Below are 19,330 nucleotides of genomic sequence, written 5' to 3'. Positions count from 1 at the left end.
AACTTAAATGTTACAGTGCCCTGACATTCACAAATAATATTGCTAAATTCTTTGCATTTTTCTGATAGAACTACTAGCTGCTTTGTGTTTTCAAGTTTTGCACACTATGAGACACACCAAAAGAAAATGTATTATCATAATTTTTTGTCAACACAACAAATATGGTACAAAGCCAGTAACAGAACATTTCTTTCTGTGCACGTTGGCAGTGCGAGTCACTTCTGAAAGTCTGTGGGTTAAACAAACATACCAGTTGTTTAATGTGTTCCATGTTACCCAGAGTGATCAATTTTTAATGTGGACATACATGTATAAGCAGCAAAAAAGCCTCACAAATCTATCTCACAGTGTACAAGAACTTTTCATTTACTCATGTGAAAATGTGTAGAAAATTCAGTGGTTCATGACTGATTAATTATGTGCAAGTTTATTTGTTGAAGAAGACAGACACAAAAGTTACTGTTAGAGATGTGATGCAGTTTAGTGACTCTTGTGGGAATGCTTCAGTGTAGCTCGAAAAACAAACATCATCCCCTCAGCAGCAAAATCTGCCTCTAAAATAGAAAGGCTATCGATTTTACAGAGATAAAAGGCTACGAGGTATGAACCAACCAATATATATCTCACATTATTGAAGGTTCTTAAGTCTCGTTTCTTCATATGCTTGTTAAGTACTGGTATATATGCGGATAGCACATGGCCAGTTGCTCGGTAGTTCTCCCATACTGGCTGACTTAAGAGTTTCAGCTTATCACTTGTAACTACAGTAGCATTTCACAAGTGTGTGTGTGTGTGTGTGTGTGTGTGTGTTTGTGTTTGTGTTTGTGTGTGTGTGAGAGAGAGAGATCGTGCCAGTCGATGAGTACTAACAACTTTCTCACTATTTTTGCTTGCACAAGCATTGACTTTCCGTTGTAAGTTTTTGTTGTTTCCCGAGTTATTGCTACTATAAAAATAAGAAATTTTGTCTTGCCTGACAATTTGCTTCTACAGGCATAATCTTAGAATAAACAGCATCCAGTTTATACTTTCTTGTGCCTCCTGTGAAATGTATTTTATATACTCATAAAAAATAACATATTATGTGAACAAAATTCTCTTAATAGTGCTATTTTGTTCTTTCAAGGCAATGCACTTAACAGAATTATCAAGCAGTCATCGTATTCCACAATCTCGCTCAAGAAGACAGGGTAGGCTAGCTGCTGATGGCTCACACAATACTCGTTCTCTTCCAAGACACTTCAAACTTTCAATGCACCATCCTGCAGCAGCCCAGAGCTACTATGAAGCTGCAAAGGACACACTGTATGCATCCAAAAGCATAGCTATCATCTCTCAGTTACCATATGTTCGTGCTACAAAACTTTTTCTGGAAGGACTGTACAGGTTTGTAGCTGTCTGTAGGTATTAGTAGCCTAATAAACCTTCATTTAACCGTAGGAGATTTCTTGTTTTGAAACAAAGTGACACATTCTCATTCTTGAAATTGTTTTTTGCTATGTAATTAAATAATTGGAATAACAAGACATTTTTTTATATATGGTGTGTATGTAAGTTACCACATTTAATTCGCAGTGTAATTAAACCACTCAGTATTTCTTTCTTTAATGAAGGTGTTTTCACCAGTATTCACATATTCTATAAATTTCCGACATTAGATTAAATTGAGTACTGCTGCCCTGTATCTGTGTGGAATATGATACAAGCATTCTTAAAATCTGATTGATATTTTCATGAGATTGTGAAACATTGGAGGAGAACTCTTCAAGAATGTTACTTTCAATTAAGAATACAGAGTTAATGGAGAAGCAACATTATAGGGAATAACCATGAGCAGGAAGGAAATATACTGTTTTCAAATCGCGGTACGATTGTTACAGTGTAGGTTTTCAGTGTATCATATTGGATTTCACACGTGGATATTTATCTCAGCTGAGATCTGAGTTTTAATTTCAGTTAAGTATCCAGTTGTAGTATGTAACAGATGTTTCTTTCAATCAGTTACTGCTGCCAAATTCTCATTCACGGATTGGAAACTTAAAACAGAGGAAAATATCACTCTGGCTTGTATGTGGTAGTTTTATTGTTAAGCAGGCAGCTTTATCAAACAGTGTTGTTGTGTCCTTTTTAAAATACTTATGCAAGATTATTTATTATTTGCAGATGTGCTGTGGAACCAAATGCTTGTAGTGTGAGCCTAGAGAGCCATGTGCACAACCTTCTATTTGAGACTCCATTACCACAGCCTGGTCGTAGTTTGCGTTTCTCCTGCCCATACAGTGGTGACCCCATTATAGTACAACGACCGAGCTCTATTGAGGAGTTGCCTCTGTTTGACCTGCCAATTCGACAGCTGTTTGAACTTCTGGGAGTTGAAGGTGCTGTTCAGCTTTTCACTTGTGTGTTGCTGGAAAACCAGGTGCTTTTATGTTCCTCAGGTGAGTGGCAAAAAGACATTTGCACATACTGCAGTTCTGTGTCTTAGAGTAAAATTTTATTTGATTTGTAAGAAATAAGATTATTTACCTCTGGTCCAGTAACAATACCACAGAAAAGCATTAGCTTCCAATTCATTTAATTTGGTAAATGTCATTAAGTTACATTATGAGTCCTCAAGGGCTGCAAGGTTCACTAAATAGTTTAAAGGGGTAGGTGTATCTGTACTCCACTGAATGCATTAAGGTTTATGATATGATACATTGACTTAAGACATGGTTTTCCCCAATATCTCATTATGTTTGTAGTGGGTCTTATATGTGATCCATAGTGTGTAGTAACCCACACAGTGGATGTAAGTTCACCATGGGCAGCCCAGTACAGATGGCTGTCAGCAGATTTGCCGTGTGCATGCAACACTACACAAGTGGCACCCAATGCGGATAGTGTCTTTATAAGGGCTAGGAGTTAAGTCGCTGTTGTTAACAGCTTACAACCCTGGCAAACGGAGCCTAGCATGCTGGGGGAAGAGAAGGTAACTGCAGAAGCAACCAGGCCGTCACAGACAAACACATCTTCGCCGGCAGGAACAGTGAATACCCTTTCCTTCATGCCCCTCTTGTTTCATACAGCATGAGCAGGCAGCCTGCCCCAAGTGGTGGGTCTCTTGCTGTAAATTACAAATAAATAAAATAAAATAAGTCACAGTGGAGGGCCACTGTGTGCCTACTCAACTCGCAGATGTATGCCAAGCTAGGGTCCCCAGCATTGGCACATGTCGAGCAGCTATTGGTAAGTTGTAACAGACAGCAGGTTTATTTTCTCTGCCAATTCATGGAAAACACAGTTTACAAGTCAGGTGTCTTTTAATTATGTACTTGGTGGTTATGTTGTGAGTACTGAAAATTTGTTTGGGTAGATGTCTTTGCTACTGGTCGTAAAGAAGCCGTTTGATCAACGTCTTCTTTTTGACAACTTCAAAGTCACTGTTAATGTTCAGGTAGTCATAGACACTTACCCCCAACCTCAATTAGAGGAGTTAGTCACAAAGTTGGTAGGGGGTCAGTTTTTTTCAAAAATCGACTTGGCTGATGCCTACCTTCAGATACTATTGGACAAGGCATCAGAACAGTTGTTTGTTGATAGTATGCCTTTCAGCCTCTATCTGTATTAATGTTTTTTTTAGAACAGGTTATGACAGTTTTCTCTCATTGGATTAACTATCTCAATGACATCATTCTGACAGATGCTAATATGAAGGATCACCTATGTAACCTCTGTGCTTTGCTTACTGTTCTACAGGCCATGGGCTTCAAATGTAATCTTGCTAAGTCTCACTTTTTTCCAGGCTTTCACTGGTTGTTTGGGTCATGAAATTTCCTGGCAGGCTGTGCACACCATGGAACAACATTTGCCACTTTTATGACTTTTCCCTATTCATGTAACCTGCAGGAACACCAGGCATTCCTCAGCAAAGTGGTGTAATATCGCAAGTGTATTCCCAGATTGGCTAGTACCACCCAGCTCTTGCATATTTTGCTTTGGAAAGTGCTCCTTTTGTTTGGTCTGCAGCCTGTGAGCATGTTTTTGTGCAGCTTATCCTGTAGCCTTCACTCCATGCTGTGTCCTGCCACATTTCAACCTGGGAAGCATTTGGTCCTGGCAATGGATGCATCCCAATGTGGGATGGGGACGGTCCTGGCCCATCGCCATTCAGAAGGCTCCGAACAGCTTATTGCCTTTGTGTCGAAAACACTCTCATCTTGGGTCAGAAAAATTATTCTCAGGTGAAAAGAGATGCCCTTGCTATTGTCTATGCCTTAAAAAAAATTGTCTGTTTTTCTATGGTGCAAAATTTCATTTTATTACCAACCACAAACACTTGGTTTCTCTGTTTATCCCATGATATCCTTACTGGACAAAGCTGTTCATCATCTTCAGCATTGATATCTGTCCTTGTCTCGGTACAATTATGAGATCCATTTTCATCCTGTGCCGCAACATGTAAACAAGGATGTTCTGTCCCAACTCCTCGTGGGTCCTGACACCTCGTTTGACCAGGAGGAACTGCTTTGTTTCCAACTGGACATGTTGGTGAAGCACACAGTGAGCAGCTTCCTCATCACCCATTCCCTTATTGCCTCTGCTGTAGTGGTGGATCTAGTGCTCTGTCAGGTCAGATGCATGATGCAACATGGTTGGTCCAACTGTCCACTGGACCAGGTGTTGCACCCACTTGAGATTTATTATGAATTACACAATTACCTCTCCCTCTTGGATGGCATTTTTTGTTGTTGATGGAAGAGTTTACTCCCGGCATTGTGGTTCCACTGGCTCCATGGTGGAAGGTCCTCTGCTTTTGCATCAGGTTTACTGGGGGATCTTGCACACACAACCTACACAGCCTTGGGAAATGGTCCCTAGTGATTTCGTTGGTCTTCTTCTAGACACTTTCTGGTTATTGGTACTTGATGGTTTTCCTCCTTTTTGTGTTATTTTTTGTCTGTCTGTAACAGCAGACATGACTGTCAAGTCCCTGATGAAGGTATTGTCCATAGAAGGCTTGCCTTGCACACTGAATTTGGACAATGGTCCTCAGTTCATGGTGCAATCTTTGAAGGACCTTACTACACACAATGACATTGTCCACAACACGGCACCTGGACAATGGTCCTCAGTTCATGGTGCAGTCTTTGAAGGACCTTACTACACACAATGACATTGTCCACAACACGGCACCTGCCCTCCATCTGCAGCCAAACAGTGACATGGAAAACCTTTTCTGAATGTTTAAGATGCAGCTGTACAAGCACATAGGATGTTTCGTGACCGAGGAGGCTCTCACATTTTTGTAAGCTGTTACAGAATGATGCCAATTGTGGCAGAGCTCTTGTGTGGCCAATAGCTGTGGATACACCAGTTTTGTTGGTGTTCTTGCCCAGCACACCAGTCTGGACCACAGCATTTGGATGGTGCCCTGACTGGATCCCAGCTGTTGTCCACATCCAGCACGGTCACCATGTCTTCGTGGTTCACACTGAAGATCGACTTGTAGCATGCCACCAGAACCATTTGTGTCCCAGGATGGGTGCAAAGCCCCCTATTGGAGATGAGCAGGCCCGGTTGTGCCTACATACCCTGGTGGTCAGGGCTTTGCCAGCACCGACGGCAAGTTTGCTTCCTGCTGCAGGTGCTGGCACCTCCCATGTCAGTGAGCAGCAGGGATGAAAGCTTGGTTTCTGTTGCCAGAGCCTCTCCTCTTCAGTCTGCTGCGATTGTTGCCCGTACCAGCATCCCTTTTTGTGGACTCAGACATCCAGATGTCTCCCACCTCACCTGTTGCAAATCCTGTCCACTGCTTGCCCTGGGATTCATGGGTGGTGACAGTGCTCTGATCTGATTCACTTTAGTCAGTCAGCACTGGTTGGGACAGATTGGGAAATTCTCACACTTTTGGCTGCTGCCCTTGGCACTGCCACAGATAGTGAGAGCATTGTGGACAGCGATGCTTGGCCTTTCCTTCCCTGCAAGGAAGGAGAAATGTAGTAACCCATCAGTTACTGCACTACCACCACAGGGGATGTAAGTCGGGCCACTACAACAAGTGTACTGGGTCTCGACATTCCAACAGCATGCCTGCAACTACCTGTGAAGGCCGCCAGGGGCAGTCTGTTGACTGACTGCCTTCACAGGTCCACTGTGCACACACAGCGCTGTAACAGCAGTACCTGATGTGGATGGCACGTTTATAACAGCACAGTGGGCCTCAGGTCCATCAGTTGTTAAATGTGTTAGATGTGTGTAAACTACTTTCATTGTAATCTTGTTGATTCAGTCTGTGACCCAACAAATTGTATCTTTTCTATGAACATGTTTCCTTGTGTTCCTAGATAGAACATCATGTCATTTTGAGTCTCATTACAAACAAAATTATGTCCAATGCATAATTTAGTACGTCAGATTGATAGAGCAACCCCAAACTATCATGGTGTGAAATTCACTTAGTGGAAATTTAATGACTATGTTATATAACATGAGGGATCATTAGTGTTTGCAGTAGTAACAGTAACTGAGTATGCTACTTTGCCATCTCCACAATATCCTCAGACAACTCTGTCAGTCCATTATCACGGGAAATACTAATTATTCTCTGTGCTTTACTGTAACTGTAAGTAAATATCTTATGATTACTTATCAGACTAGCTTACTTTGAGTTCACATAGTAAATTACAGTGAGAATCAAAACCTGTAAACTAAAAGTATTAACAGTGTATCAGCTGCTAATGTAAATATTTTCAATTTTGTTGTTTTCATGTATTCACTAGGTTATGTTATTGTAATCTCGAATTACTGTAACAAGAATATCAATAGAGGCCAGTTACTAGTGTCCAGCTTTGACATGAACAACCCAGTTTTAATGACCTCAATGTTGATGGGATATTAAAATGTTATTTGCTTCCCTTCCTTACCAACAGATGTTGAAAGACAGAGTGTAGTAGCTATTACAGCTTGCTTTTAGGCTTCATTACCTTCAGCAGTTAAATGTAAAGTTGATACACGGTCATGTATGTGATTATAACTGTCAAATATTTGTTAATAAAATATGTGTGTGTGTGTGTGTGTGTGTGTGCGCGCGCGCGCGCGCGCGCGCGTGAGGAGGGAGGGGGGGGGGCACAGGTGTGCACCTAATACTCCAGAATACAGGGCTCAAATCCATTTACAGCTATCCAAAGTTAGGTGTGCTGAAGATTTCCTAAATCTAAGCAAATGTGTGGATGCTTCCTTTAATAAAGTTATGGCTGATTCTTTCCCCTGCCCTTCAGTGATACACACAATCACACAAGGAGGAAAGAGTGCTTTATGCTGCTGTGAAAATCTGTTGTAAACTGCTAATGTAGATCAAACCTGATGTGGAGGGGCTGGATAATTTTATTATTCACCTGGTTATTGTTATCTTTATTTCAGTGTTGTCTGCTATTAAATGATATTTTCACTGTCTCTCATAAAAGTGTAAAGTTTCATTGGCTTTTAAGCAAGTAGTAATAAAGGCTTGTCGTAGAAAAATACACCAAAATATCTAATAAAGAAGGTACCAGTGTTCAGTTGTCAGAGTGGGATGTATAAGTAGTATCAATTGAACTTTGCAGATTATCAGAGGCTTATGGTGGTAGCGGAATCTGTAACATGTCTGCTGTTTCCATTCACCTGGCAGCATGTCTATGTGCCAATTCTACCTGCATCTCTGCAGCATTTCTTGGATGCTCCAGTTCCGTTTGTGATGGGATTACATAGTGGTGAAGCACAACAACGAATTGTATCGGAAGTATGTAATGTTTTTGATACTAATGTTTTAATAGGAAAATTATTTAGTTGTACAAGAAATATGTTCAGATTGTTTTCACTCTATTATTTATAATATCAGTTGAAAAAGAAATCATGTCTTTAAATGGTTTACAGATTTATACTTCCAAAAGCACCCACTGCAACTGAAGAGCGTTTTTTCAAAACTTGATAAATGTAACGGATACAGTTTTCCATAAAATGAGTATTAATGTTTTTCACATAGGTAGATATGTTCAAAAATTTTAATTTTTACAAGATTACTGGATGTCACTGACATTAATGAAGCACTATGATGAAATATATTAAAATTTTATTTTTATAGCAGTATTTTTTCTTAAAAACTCGATAAATGCATTTAATTACTGCTGGTATCAGTTGTCTGTTTTAGTTCTTCATAATGTTTTAATTTTTTTGCAACTAATTTTTTAATGTGTTTTAGTGTTTATTGTATGCCTACATTGTTATACAATGCATATTTTGGCATACATTCTTATATATTCCATTTTTAAATTTATAGTTTTTATCTTAATTGAGAATACACAAACAGTAGCAACAGAAATATAGTGGTATAATACAGTAATAACTGTGATAACTGTTTTAAGATAACTGTCTAGTTTATGTCATTATTATCAATACTTCATAAAGTATGGAAAGTATTACTTGTTACAGGTACATTGTTATTGTCAAGTTTTCTCTCTTACATTTATAAATTGTTCATCTAGTATAAAACTCCTTTGCATCGTCTCAAACTTCAAAGTACTTCCTTTGCCAACCATATTTTGTTTTTGTAAAAGGGTGGATGCTAGTATTGTTGGATGCATGGTTTCTTTATTCTCAGGATGCCAACTTGTACTGGATCTCCAAAGTATGTATTGCTGACACATTAACGAATTTCTTTCCTTTCTTGTATGAGATGACACACTAGCAATTCATTTTAAAATGATAGCTAAGATTTTCCTTGTGAAGATTCTGTCTCCAACCAGGAGTAGAAAACAATGCTTTTTTTTTTTTTGCTCCTTAGTATGGATCATGATGCACAGATTATATAACCATACTTGTCTGGCATAGAAAATCTCACTGATTGATAGTTTTGGAATAGGCTGGTTTAGCTGTATGTCAAAGAAAATCTTAATGACAGTTGGATGAACGCCCTTTATTAACATTAAACCACTTTGCATGAATTTTATATAACAATGTGTATACTTTGCAGTTCATTCTTCTTCTCCAGACATGTTTCTGCTTGCATTTCCAGTAGACCAACTTTGCAAGTGGAGCAGTTTGTTGGTGTGAGGAGTCCTGAATTATGTATTGAAATGTTTGTAAAATAGTTCTTTTATTTTTATAAGGAGCATTGTTTCAGTCTTAAACTTTTTCTTTCTTTACAAAATCTCTGGAACATACACTCCTGGAAATGGAAAAAAGAACACATTGACACCAGTGTGTCAGACCCACCATACTTGCTCCGGACACTGCGAGAGGGCTGTACAAGCAATGATCACGCGCACGGCACAGCGGACACACCAGGAACCGCGGTGTTGGCCGTCGAATGGCGCTAGCTGCGCAGCATTTGTGCACTGCCGCCGTCAGTGTCAGCCAGTTTGCCGTGGCATATGGAGCTCCATCGCAGTCTTTAACACTGGTAGCATGCCGCGACAGCGTGGATGTGAACCGTATGTGCAGTTGACGGACTTTGAGCGAGGGCGTATAGTGGGCATGCGGGAGGCCGGGTGGACGTACCGCCGAATTGCTCAACACGTGGGGCGTGAGGTCTCCACAGTACATCGATGTTGTCGCCAGTGGTCGGCGGAAGGTGCACGTGCCCGTCGACCTGGGACCGGACTGCAGCGACGCACGGATGCACGCCAAGACCGTAGGATCCTACGCAGTGCCGTAGGGGACGCACCGCCACTTCCCAGCAAATTAGGGACACTGTTGCTCCTGGGGTATCGGCGAGGACCATTCGCAACCGTCTCCATGAAGCTGGGCTACGGTCCCGCACGCCGTTAGGCCGTCTTCCGCTCACGCCCCAACATCGTGCAGCCCGCCTCCAGTGGTGTCGCGACAGGCGTGAATGGAGGGACGAATGGAGACGTGTCGTCTTCAGCGATGAGAGTCGCTTCTGCCTTGGTGCCAATGATGGTCGTATGCGTGTTTGGCGCCGTGCAGGTGAGCGCCACAATCAGGACTGCATACGACCGAGGCACACAGGGCCAACACCCGGCATCATGGTGTGGGGAGCGATCTCCTACACTGGCCGTACACCACTGGTGATCGTCGAGGGGACACTGAATAGTGCACGGTACATCCAAACCGTCATCGAACCCATCGTTCTACCATTCCTAGACCGGCAAGGGAACTTGCTGTTCCAACAGGACAATGCACGTCCGCATGTATCCCGTGCCACCCAACGTGCTCTAGAAGGTGTAAGTCAACTACCCTGGCCAGCAAGATCTCCGGATCTGTCCCCATTGAGCATGTTTGGGACTGGATGAAGCGTCGTCTCACGCGGTCTGCACGTCCAGCACGAACGCTGGTCCAACTGAGGCGCCAGGTGGAAATGGCATGGCAAGCCGTTCCACAGGACTACATCCAGCATCTCTACGATCGTCTCCATGGGAGAATAGCAGCCTGCAATGCTGCGAAAGGTGGATATACACTGTACTAGTGCCGACATTGTGCATGCTCTGTTGCCTGTGTCTGTGTGCCTGTGGTTCTGTCAGTGTGATCATGTGATGTATCTGACCCCAGGAATGTGTCAATAAAGTTTCCCCTTCCTGGGACAATGAATTCATGGTATTCTTATTTAAATTTCCAGGAGTGTATTACTGACTGTGAGACCTGAAGGCAAATAACCTCTTGTGGGTTTCGTCCTGCCATGGTTGCTCCCTCTCTCTCTCTGCATTTATATTTCCTTATAGCATTCTTAATGGGAATAGTTAGGTCCTCATGATCCCTTCCTGTTCTGTCGCCACCTCTCCATTTATTTAGCAACCTTCCTCTTTCGTGGAACCTGCTTGCTACATAGGCATTTCCTGCCACCGGAACATTCTTTGACCTGTATGCCATTTTCAGAATCACAGTAATTATCATCTATTCTGCTTTAACTTGCAGTACTTCTTTGTGGACTAACACAGTAACATCAAATGAATACTTTTCTAAAATAGCTGTAGGTGCTCTGAAAACAACTGGTTGTAACACTATTCCCTCCAACAAGTACTGTTGCAATAATGAAGAACATTGCATACATCAACCTGACATGCCCATCTAGTACATTATTGCCAACTGCTTGCTATGGAAAGAGGGTGAAGACACTTGAGAGTAATTTTATTGCATTTGTCGGCTTTTGCTATAACTCAAAGAATGCATATATTGGCTTTAGCTGAATCCTTGTGATTTAGGCTGCTTATACACGTGGCGATATTTGTCTTTTGCTAAAACATGTTTCAGGGGTTCATGTAAAAGGTCAAAATTATGCCATTACTATGCCTAATTCAGTTTTGAAATTTTTCTGTGTTTATCGATTTAATTTTTTTTAACTGTGTGCTTCCTTTCTTCCATGTTGGTTTGTAACAGTGTGTTTTTTTCATCTTTTGGTAATATTGTTTTGACCGGTATTTTGCAAATAAAGTGTTTACAGGCTAGGTGGAATGGGGTGGCGCATTGTCTTGGTGAAGCGTTCAGGAATTCCTGTTCCACAAAGGGGATCTTCATTGCCTCACTTGTTCAGGAATGTCAGTCAGAACCTTGAAAAACACAATGATTTTCACTGATAAATTTACTTATTTTCTTGATGTTGTCTTCTGTTTTTTATGGTCAGTGTTGTTCAGAGCATGGATCAACTTCAGTCGTTTTATGTCCCTCATTAAATCTTTTGCACCACTCAAAAACTTGTTTTCACACCAAACAGTTACTTCCATATACTTGCTTTAACATGCTATGAGCTCCTGTACCAGTTTTCTCCACTTTCACTAGAAATTTGAAGCTAAGTTGTTGCTCCACTTGAACATTTTCCGTTTCCTGCAAAGACATTAGCGCAAGTTTGTCAGTGGATGAATTTTGACCATAAATCAGATAACGAAATATTGGTGTCCTGGTTAATTCCCATTAGAATTAAAATTCCCATCAAAGCATATATTTCAGAAATGCTAGCAGGAGACGTGTTTTTTTTCTTTCAGCTTCTTCATTTGTATGGTCAACAATTTTCTGTACTGTTTCAGGAGTGAAAAATTTCTTAAATAATTCACATATACTTGTTACTTCCCTAGCAGTAGTTATTTGCTGATCCATGGACTATGTTGGCAAAACCCCTTCTGCAATGCTCTCTACCAGAACTTACGACTTATTTATTTGGAGCATTGCCTTCATGGTTTGTTTCTTCATTGTCCTCCATTTTTTTATTTGAATTCTCTTCCACTTCTGTATGATCTGACTCAAAATCACTTAAATCTGTTAATTTGTCACCTACTAAAAGTTTAGCAAAAATTCTGTATCTTACAAGAAATGTGTTGGCTCTATTGTGACAGACTGATAATAATAATTGCTAGTAATCAACAATTACAATCAAACTCAATTATTAGACTCTCAACTAGATACTGTAAAGCACAGTGGATGTTGCCAAATGAAATTTAATAAAGGAAAAATGTACGGGCAATTTTTGTCCATGCTTGGTGGTTGTTGGGAAGACAATAAAATTATGGTCACGTGTAGTACTAACCCAGGACAGAATGTGCCCTTGGGCCCAAAATTTTTTATTCGCAGTTTAAAAAAAAAAAAAAAAAAAAAAAAAAAAAAACGATAGAAATGTACGGTATAGTACTTTATAAGGTGCAAGTCAAATAGAAAATGGCTCATAAAAACAGAAGAATAATTGTTATGAGTTTTGAATAAAAGAAAAATGTACAGGCAAGTTTTGCCCCTACATGATGGTTGCAGGAATCATTATTATTTACTATCCAGAGTTATGCTTACAGCTTATATCTGTAAGTTGTAGTTATCCTGGTAGGAAGAATTTGAATGGGTTAATTTTATTTTACAGACTGTTATGGTTACAGTTAATCATCATATGCAACAGCATTTTATTTTCTACTCTAATGCAGAGAGAATGCCATTTGCAAGTTTAGTGTCAAAGAGTTATAGCTCTGTACTTTTGCACAATGAAATCTTAAAACACTGCAGATATTCTTACATTATAACTGGTGGAGCTGACTGACACTATATTTTTCTTTGATTTCATGTTGCAGAGATCAAACTGCCACCATTATAATACTGAGATCTGTGTCCCCATAATTTATTAGTAATTAAACAGTAAATAACAACTGTATTTTTGCGTAATCAAAATGTTGCATGTACTGGAATTTTCAAATTCTCATAGTGATGTCAGTTTTTTGCTGCTGACAATGTAGATTGAGAATTTGAATAGTTGTGTTAGTTACATGACAGTGTCTGTTGTTTTATGATAAGCAGCAATGTACTGTAGGTAGGATTTAGTATTTACAGATGTTAGTAAATATTTTCTTTGAAGAAACGATAATCAAGTAAATGTTTAGCTATCACTAACACATAAACAACAGCAGATTTTTTAAAAGTAACAGCGTTCTTTGTAATTATGAAATGATTTTCTTGTTTTTCGTTAATATATACTTTGACTTGTTCCATATCCCTGAAGGTGTTCCTTCTTATTAGGATCTACGGGACAGAATGGATAGATGGATGAATGAATGTTTTAATTAATTAATGATGGGATTGTGGATTAAATAAGCAGTCAGGATGTAACAGCTTCTCAAAAGTCCAAGTGATCACGTAATAAACACTTCTAACTTAAAAATTATTAAAATCGAGAAGATAGTTCTAAATATTGTCAGAATTGCTTTTATATTCTACACCTACATCAACATCTACATCTATACTCTGTAAATCACTGTCACGTGATGCCAGAGGGTATGTCCTATTGTACCAGTAATTGGAGTTTGTTCCTGTTCTATTCACTTATGGAGCATGGGAAGAATGATTGTTTGAATGCCTTTGTGTATTCAGTAATTATTGTAATCTTATTCTCTTGATTCCTATGTGAACAATACATAGGAGATTGTAGTGTATTCCTAGAATCACCATTTAAAGCTGATTCTTGAAACTTTGTTAATCGACTTTCTCAGGATAGTTTACGTCTATCTTCAAGAGTTTTCCATTTCAGTTCCACAGTATCTCTGTGATGCTCTCCCATGGATTAAACAAACCTGTGACCATTCGTGCTGCCCTTCTTGTATTCATTCAGTATCCCCTGTTAGTCCTATTTGGCATGGGTCCCACACATTTAAGCAATATTCTAGAACTGGTTGCCTGATTCCACTTCCCCAATATTCTACCAATAAACCAAAAGTCTACCACCTGCTTTACCCATTGACTAAGCCTACGTGATCATTTCATTTCATTCCTACAGTGTGTTACACTCTGGAATTTGTATGAGTTGGATTTGTATGAATTGGCTAGTACCAACAGTAACTCACTGATATTATGGTCATAGGGTACTACAATGGGCGTTTGAAAAGTCCATGCAAAAATAAAAACTACTTACGTGTTTGGATTATGCCTGTTTTTATTTTTCAACATAGTCTCCTTTGAGACTTACATACGTCATCCAATGCTGTTGTAATTTGTTGACCCCTTCCAAATAATAGGAATTGTCTAAGTCTGCAAAATAGCTATTAGTTGCTGCAATTACCTCCTCGTTTGAATAAAATCTTTGTTCCACCAGCCATTTCTTCAAATTGGGGAACAAATAGTAGTCTGAGGGAGCCAAGTCTGGAGAATAGGGGGAATGTGAATAGAGTTGGAATCCTATTTACATTAATTTGTGCTGGTGCAGTGTCGTGATGGAAAAGGACTTTTTGCGGTCCAATCGCCAGCGTTTTTCTTGCAGCTCTGTTTTCAAATGGTCCAATAACGATGAATAATATTCACCTGTAATAGTTTTACCCTTTTTGAGATAGTCGATGAGGATTATCCCTTGTGAATCCCAAAAGACATTTGCCATAACGTTTCCAGCCAAAGGAATGGTCTTCACCTTTTTTGGTGCAAATTCTCCCTTGGTAACCCATTGTTTAGATTGAAGTTTGGTCTCAGGAGTATAGTAATGTATCCATGTTTCATCCACAGTGACGAAACGACACTTGAAGTCCTGGGTATTCTTCCTGGACAGCTGCAAACCATCCTTGCAACACTTCACACGATTCCGTTTTTGGTCAAGCGTGAGCAATCGCAGAACCCATGTTGCCGATAGCTTTCTCGTGTCCAAATGTTTATGCAAAATATTATGTACCTGTTCATTCGAGATGCCCACAGCACTAACAATCTCATGCACCTTAACTCTTCTGTCATCCATCACCATATCATAGATTTTATCAATGATTTCTGGAGTTGTAACCTCCACAGGGCATCCAGAATGGTCAGCATCACTTCTGCCCATACGGCCACTTCAAAAATTTTGAAACCATTTATAAACTGTTCTAACTGAAGGTGCAGAATCACCGTCATGTTTATCAAGCTTCTCTTTAGTCTCCTGAGGCATTTTGCCTTTCATAAACTAGTGTTTAATCACCACTCGAAATTCTTTTTCAGCCATTTTTTGACAATCACTCGACTTCCTTGATTCACATGAATGCCAAACACAAAGAAATACACCTATATGGCTGAAACTTGAAACACATTCTTTCCAAAGAAGCTACTAACTAAACATGACATTGATATGCGCCGGTGGTGCCATCTCTCGGACTTCGCACGGACTTTTCAAACGCCCCTCGTATATTTTTTTTCATTTTTTTGAAGTGCACAATTTTGCATTTCTGAACATTTAAAGCAAGTTGCCAATCTTTACACCACTTTGAAATCTTATCAAGATCTGCTTTCAGATAGTATTTCATTATAGATAACTGCATCATCTGCAAAAAGCCTGATATTACTATTAATATTGTCCGCTAGGTCATTAACGTACAACATGAACAGCAAGGATCCTAACACTCTTCCCTGGGGTACACACGAAATTACTTCTACATCTGGAAATGACTGTCCATCCAAGATAACATGCCGTGTCCTCACTACCAAAAAGTCCTTAGATTAGATTACATTAGATTAGATTCGGTTTTCGTTCCATAGACCCAAAAAATGAGATGATTCTCATGGGTGCAGAACATGTCAGAAAGTATAACATAAAAAACATAAAACATTTGAATATAATACTTACTACCCTGATTGTTTGTCAGGATATTGTCAAACTACATGAATACAATACAGTAAACCTGAACAGCTAACAAATACAGAATTAATACGTTCTCAGAATGAAACATTGTTATGCATTTTTAATAAATTTATCATACACAAAATACCTAATGTTGACTGTTGTGACAAAAAGTGCTGTCAAAACTGAAATCTAACAGATATTTTTACTTAAGCAGGCGTAACAGTCTCTGTTAAGATATTCATCTATAGATCAGAAGGCGTTGCCTATCAAAAAGTCTTTCAATTCAACCTCAAAGTTCACTTGATGCCCCATATGACAATAAGTATAAATGTGGTTCTGAGGCAAATGCTGCTTTCTGGAAATCAAGAAATAGTGCATCTACCTGATTGCCTTCATCCAAAGATTTCAGTATGTCATGTGAGAAAAGTGAAAGTTGAGTTTCACGTGATAGGTATTTATGGAACCAGTGATGGTTGGCATTGAGGAGGTCATTCTGTTCAAGATACCTCATTTCGTTTCAAACTACGTTCTAAGATTCTACAGCAAATTGATGTCAAGGATATTGAATGGTAGCTTTGTGGATCACTTGTACTACCCTTCTTGTGCACGGGTGTGACCCTTGCCTTTTTCCAAGAATTGGGCATGGGTTTTGGCTTGAGGAATCTGTGATAAAGTTAGAAGAGGGGCTAACTCAACTGCAAATTCAGTATAGAATCTAACAGGGATTCCATCATGGCCTGGAGGTTTGGTCTGTTTTAATGATTTCAACTGTTTCTCAACATTCATAATGACACTAATATTTATTTCATTCATCTTTTCAGCAGTGCAAAGATTAAATTGGGGCAGTTCTCCTGGGTTTTCGTTTGTAAAGGAACAGTTGAAATGGAGTTTAGCATTTCAGCTTTTGCTCTGCTTCCCTTAAATTTAGTTCCTGTCTCATTTGCTAGGGACTGGACACTAACTTTGATGCCACTAACAGCCTTTACATACAACCAGAATTTCTGTGGGTTCTGTGATAGATCATTTGACAATATTCTGCTACGGTAATCTTTGAATGTATCAACACATTGGTCTCTTGACAGTCAAATGTGTTTCATTCAGCATCTCTCTATCTACGGCCCTAAGCTTTGTTTTACACCTATTGTACTGTGACTATCTACCATGGAGTTTCCCTCCCATTATGGACTATTCTACTGGATACATATCTGTGTAGTGTGTGGTCAACTATTCTTTTAAACTTGAGCCATAGTTCCTCTACTGAGATTTTCTCTAAAGTTTTTCATTACATCATGAGACAAATCTGGTGGGTGATAGAAGGATCCATTTATCATTTTTGACTGCCCCTGGTACTGGTTCTTGCCCAAACAATTTCACATGGGGCTTCAGTTTTGATCTCGGCAGAGTTGAGTTTCTTGTCTACTATGACAAATATGCCACCTCCATTTCCCGTTTGCCTGTACTGTCGATATACACTTAAATTTTCCCCATAAATCTCACTGCTTTCAACTTACGGGTTCAACCACCTTTCTGTATCTAGTATTATGTGAGCTTCACTGCTTTTCATGAGTGCTTCAAACTCTGGCACTTTGTTTCAAATGCTTTGGCAGTTTACCGCCAGGATTTTAATACTCTCTGCTGTGGGAGGTATTTCTTTTGATCTTACACTGATACTTTTGGGTTTCCTACAGCTATAGTTATCTGGATTGGATGGAGAGTCGGCACACAGTCAACTGCCTGAGTAGCACCCTCTGTTGTGTAGTGCACACCTGACCCATTTAGGGTAAACCTACAGCTCTCAGCCCTATGGCGCAAGTCCAGGAAGTCACAGCCTAGCTTGTCACAGAATTTTCAAAATCTCTGGTTCAGTCCTTCAACTCATCAGAACCACAGGGCCATGATCAGTTCTGGGTACCATGCTGCAAATTGCGAGCTTCGTCGAAACACCATGCACAAAGCTGGTCTTCTCAACCTTCTTTGCCAGTCACTGGAATGAACCAAGTATGACCTCGGTGCCCAGATGACAGGCATAATTTGTTCCAATGTGTGCCACAATCTGTTGTTGGTTGCACTCTGTTCCCTCAGTGGCTGCTAGAATAGTCTCTTCAGCATGTTGAATGAGGCCCACCAGGCATACACCCTGAGTGCACCTGGTGTCCTTTCCTGTCCCTTGCTGCCATTTCCCTAAGTGGTACCATCATTCACTGTATGTTTGAACTGCCAACGAATAATAGGTGCCTACCTTTTTGTGTTTGTCTCCTCTTGACACTGGACGAAACAGGTTTCCCCAAAACAGGTGACATGAGTCCCACTGTCTCAGTTTGTTTTGTTGAGAGAGAGCACCTCAAACTTGTTGCTTAGAGCAATTGGCACAATACCCTGAGTTCTCCTTGGTCCCAATTCACCCAATACAGGACACCTAGTTCTACCATGGACACACCACTTGCAATCAAGTGGACAAGTATTGCCAGATCCTGTACCTTCTGCAGAGGAGACAGGATCCATAGGAGAGGATAGTACTTGAGGTACACGACTCTCGGGAGCTCTTCCAGCACATCGACTCGCAGCAGCTGCCTATCATTTGTCAGTAGTTAGGGCGATTTCCAGCTGCTTACAAAAGTTCACCAATTCATGCTGTGTTCACAGTGGGGCTGCATTTTGGCTGGTGCAATGTATTAAAGGCAGTGAAAAAGTAACTTTAAATTAAGCCCACTGATAATCTTTTAATCTGTTGAGTTAAAAAGTTGCTAATTCCGTATAAGAACTGAAGCAAAGATTTCCATTAATGCAACACAAAAACTTGAGGTAAAAATTATAATTTTCTAAAATGTTTTGAGATTAATTGTAGTTGTTTGCAAATTCAGATGCAGAGTTATTTACAGTAAATGCAGATAATATGTAGTGCTACTTCTCTATAAGGGAAAACTGGATGTAACAGAATATATTGGTTAGAATATCTGATGCAGTAACAAAATCACAGATGTCGATTTACTAAAATTCCTTGTGGATTATGCAAGACAATGGTAGCTTCTGAAAATTTCCAAAAACGCGTGTTTGTTTGTGTTGATATACAATGTAATTCTGGGATGATATACTCTTGGCAAAACTGTGAACCAAAAGTGCTGATCTGCTACAAAATAAATTATGTATCCAAAACACATGTACCAGTAACTTACAAAAGTATTGTTTTGCAAGTGTCTGAAAATTCTCAAAATAACCAACTTCTCACATAATTGTACAATGAAATTAACGAATGATTGTTTTGAATGAGGAAAGGGCTACTGTTCTCAAAAAATTTAAGAGCACAGCAAGCCTATAATT

The 19,330-nt window shown here is 39.8% G+C and overlaps 1 protein-coding gene across 1 annotated transcript in view; it reads left to right on the top strand.

Moving 5' to 3' along the window:
• Window positions 1–19,330, top strand: part of LOC124605139 (DENN domain-containing protein 5B) — a 474,504-nt gene that overhangs the window by 361,414 nt on the left and 93,760 nt on the right. Inside the window, exons 4-6 of the mRNA XM_047136622.1 lie at window positions 1,127–1,386; window positions 2,164–2,438; window positions 7,584–7,759. Coding sequence (XP_046992578.1) covers window positions 1,127–1,386; window positions 2,164–2,438; window positions 7,584–7,759 — 711 coding nt within the window. The remainder of the gene's footprint in view (window positions 1–1,126; window positions 1,387–2,163; window positions 2,439–7,583; window positions 7,760–19,330) is intronic.

Source organism: Schistocerca americana, chromosome 3 (genome assembly GCF_021461395.2).
Source record: "Schistocerca americana isolate TAMUIC-IGC-003095 chromosome 3, iqSchAmer2.1, whole genome shotgun sequence".
NCBI lineage: Eukaryota > Metazoa > Arthropoda > Insecta > Orthoptera > Acrididae > Schistocerca > Schistocerca americana.
This window is presented reverse-complemented; position numbering and strand designations above follow the sequence as displayed.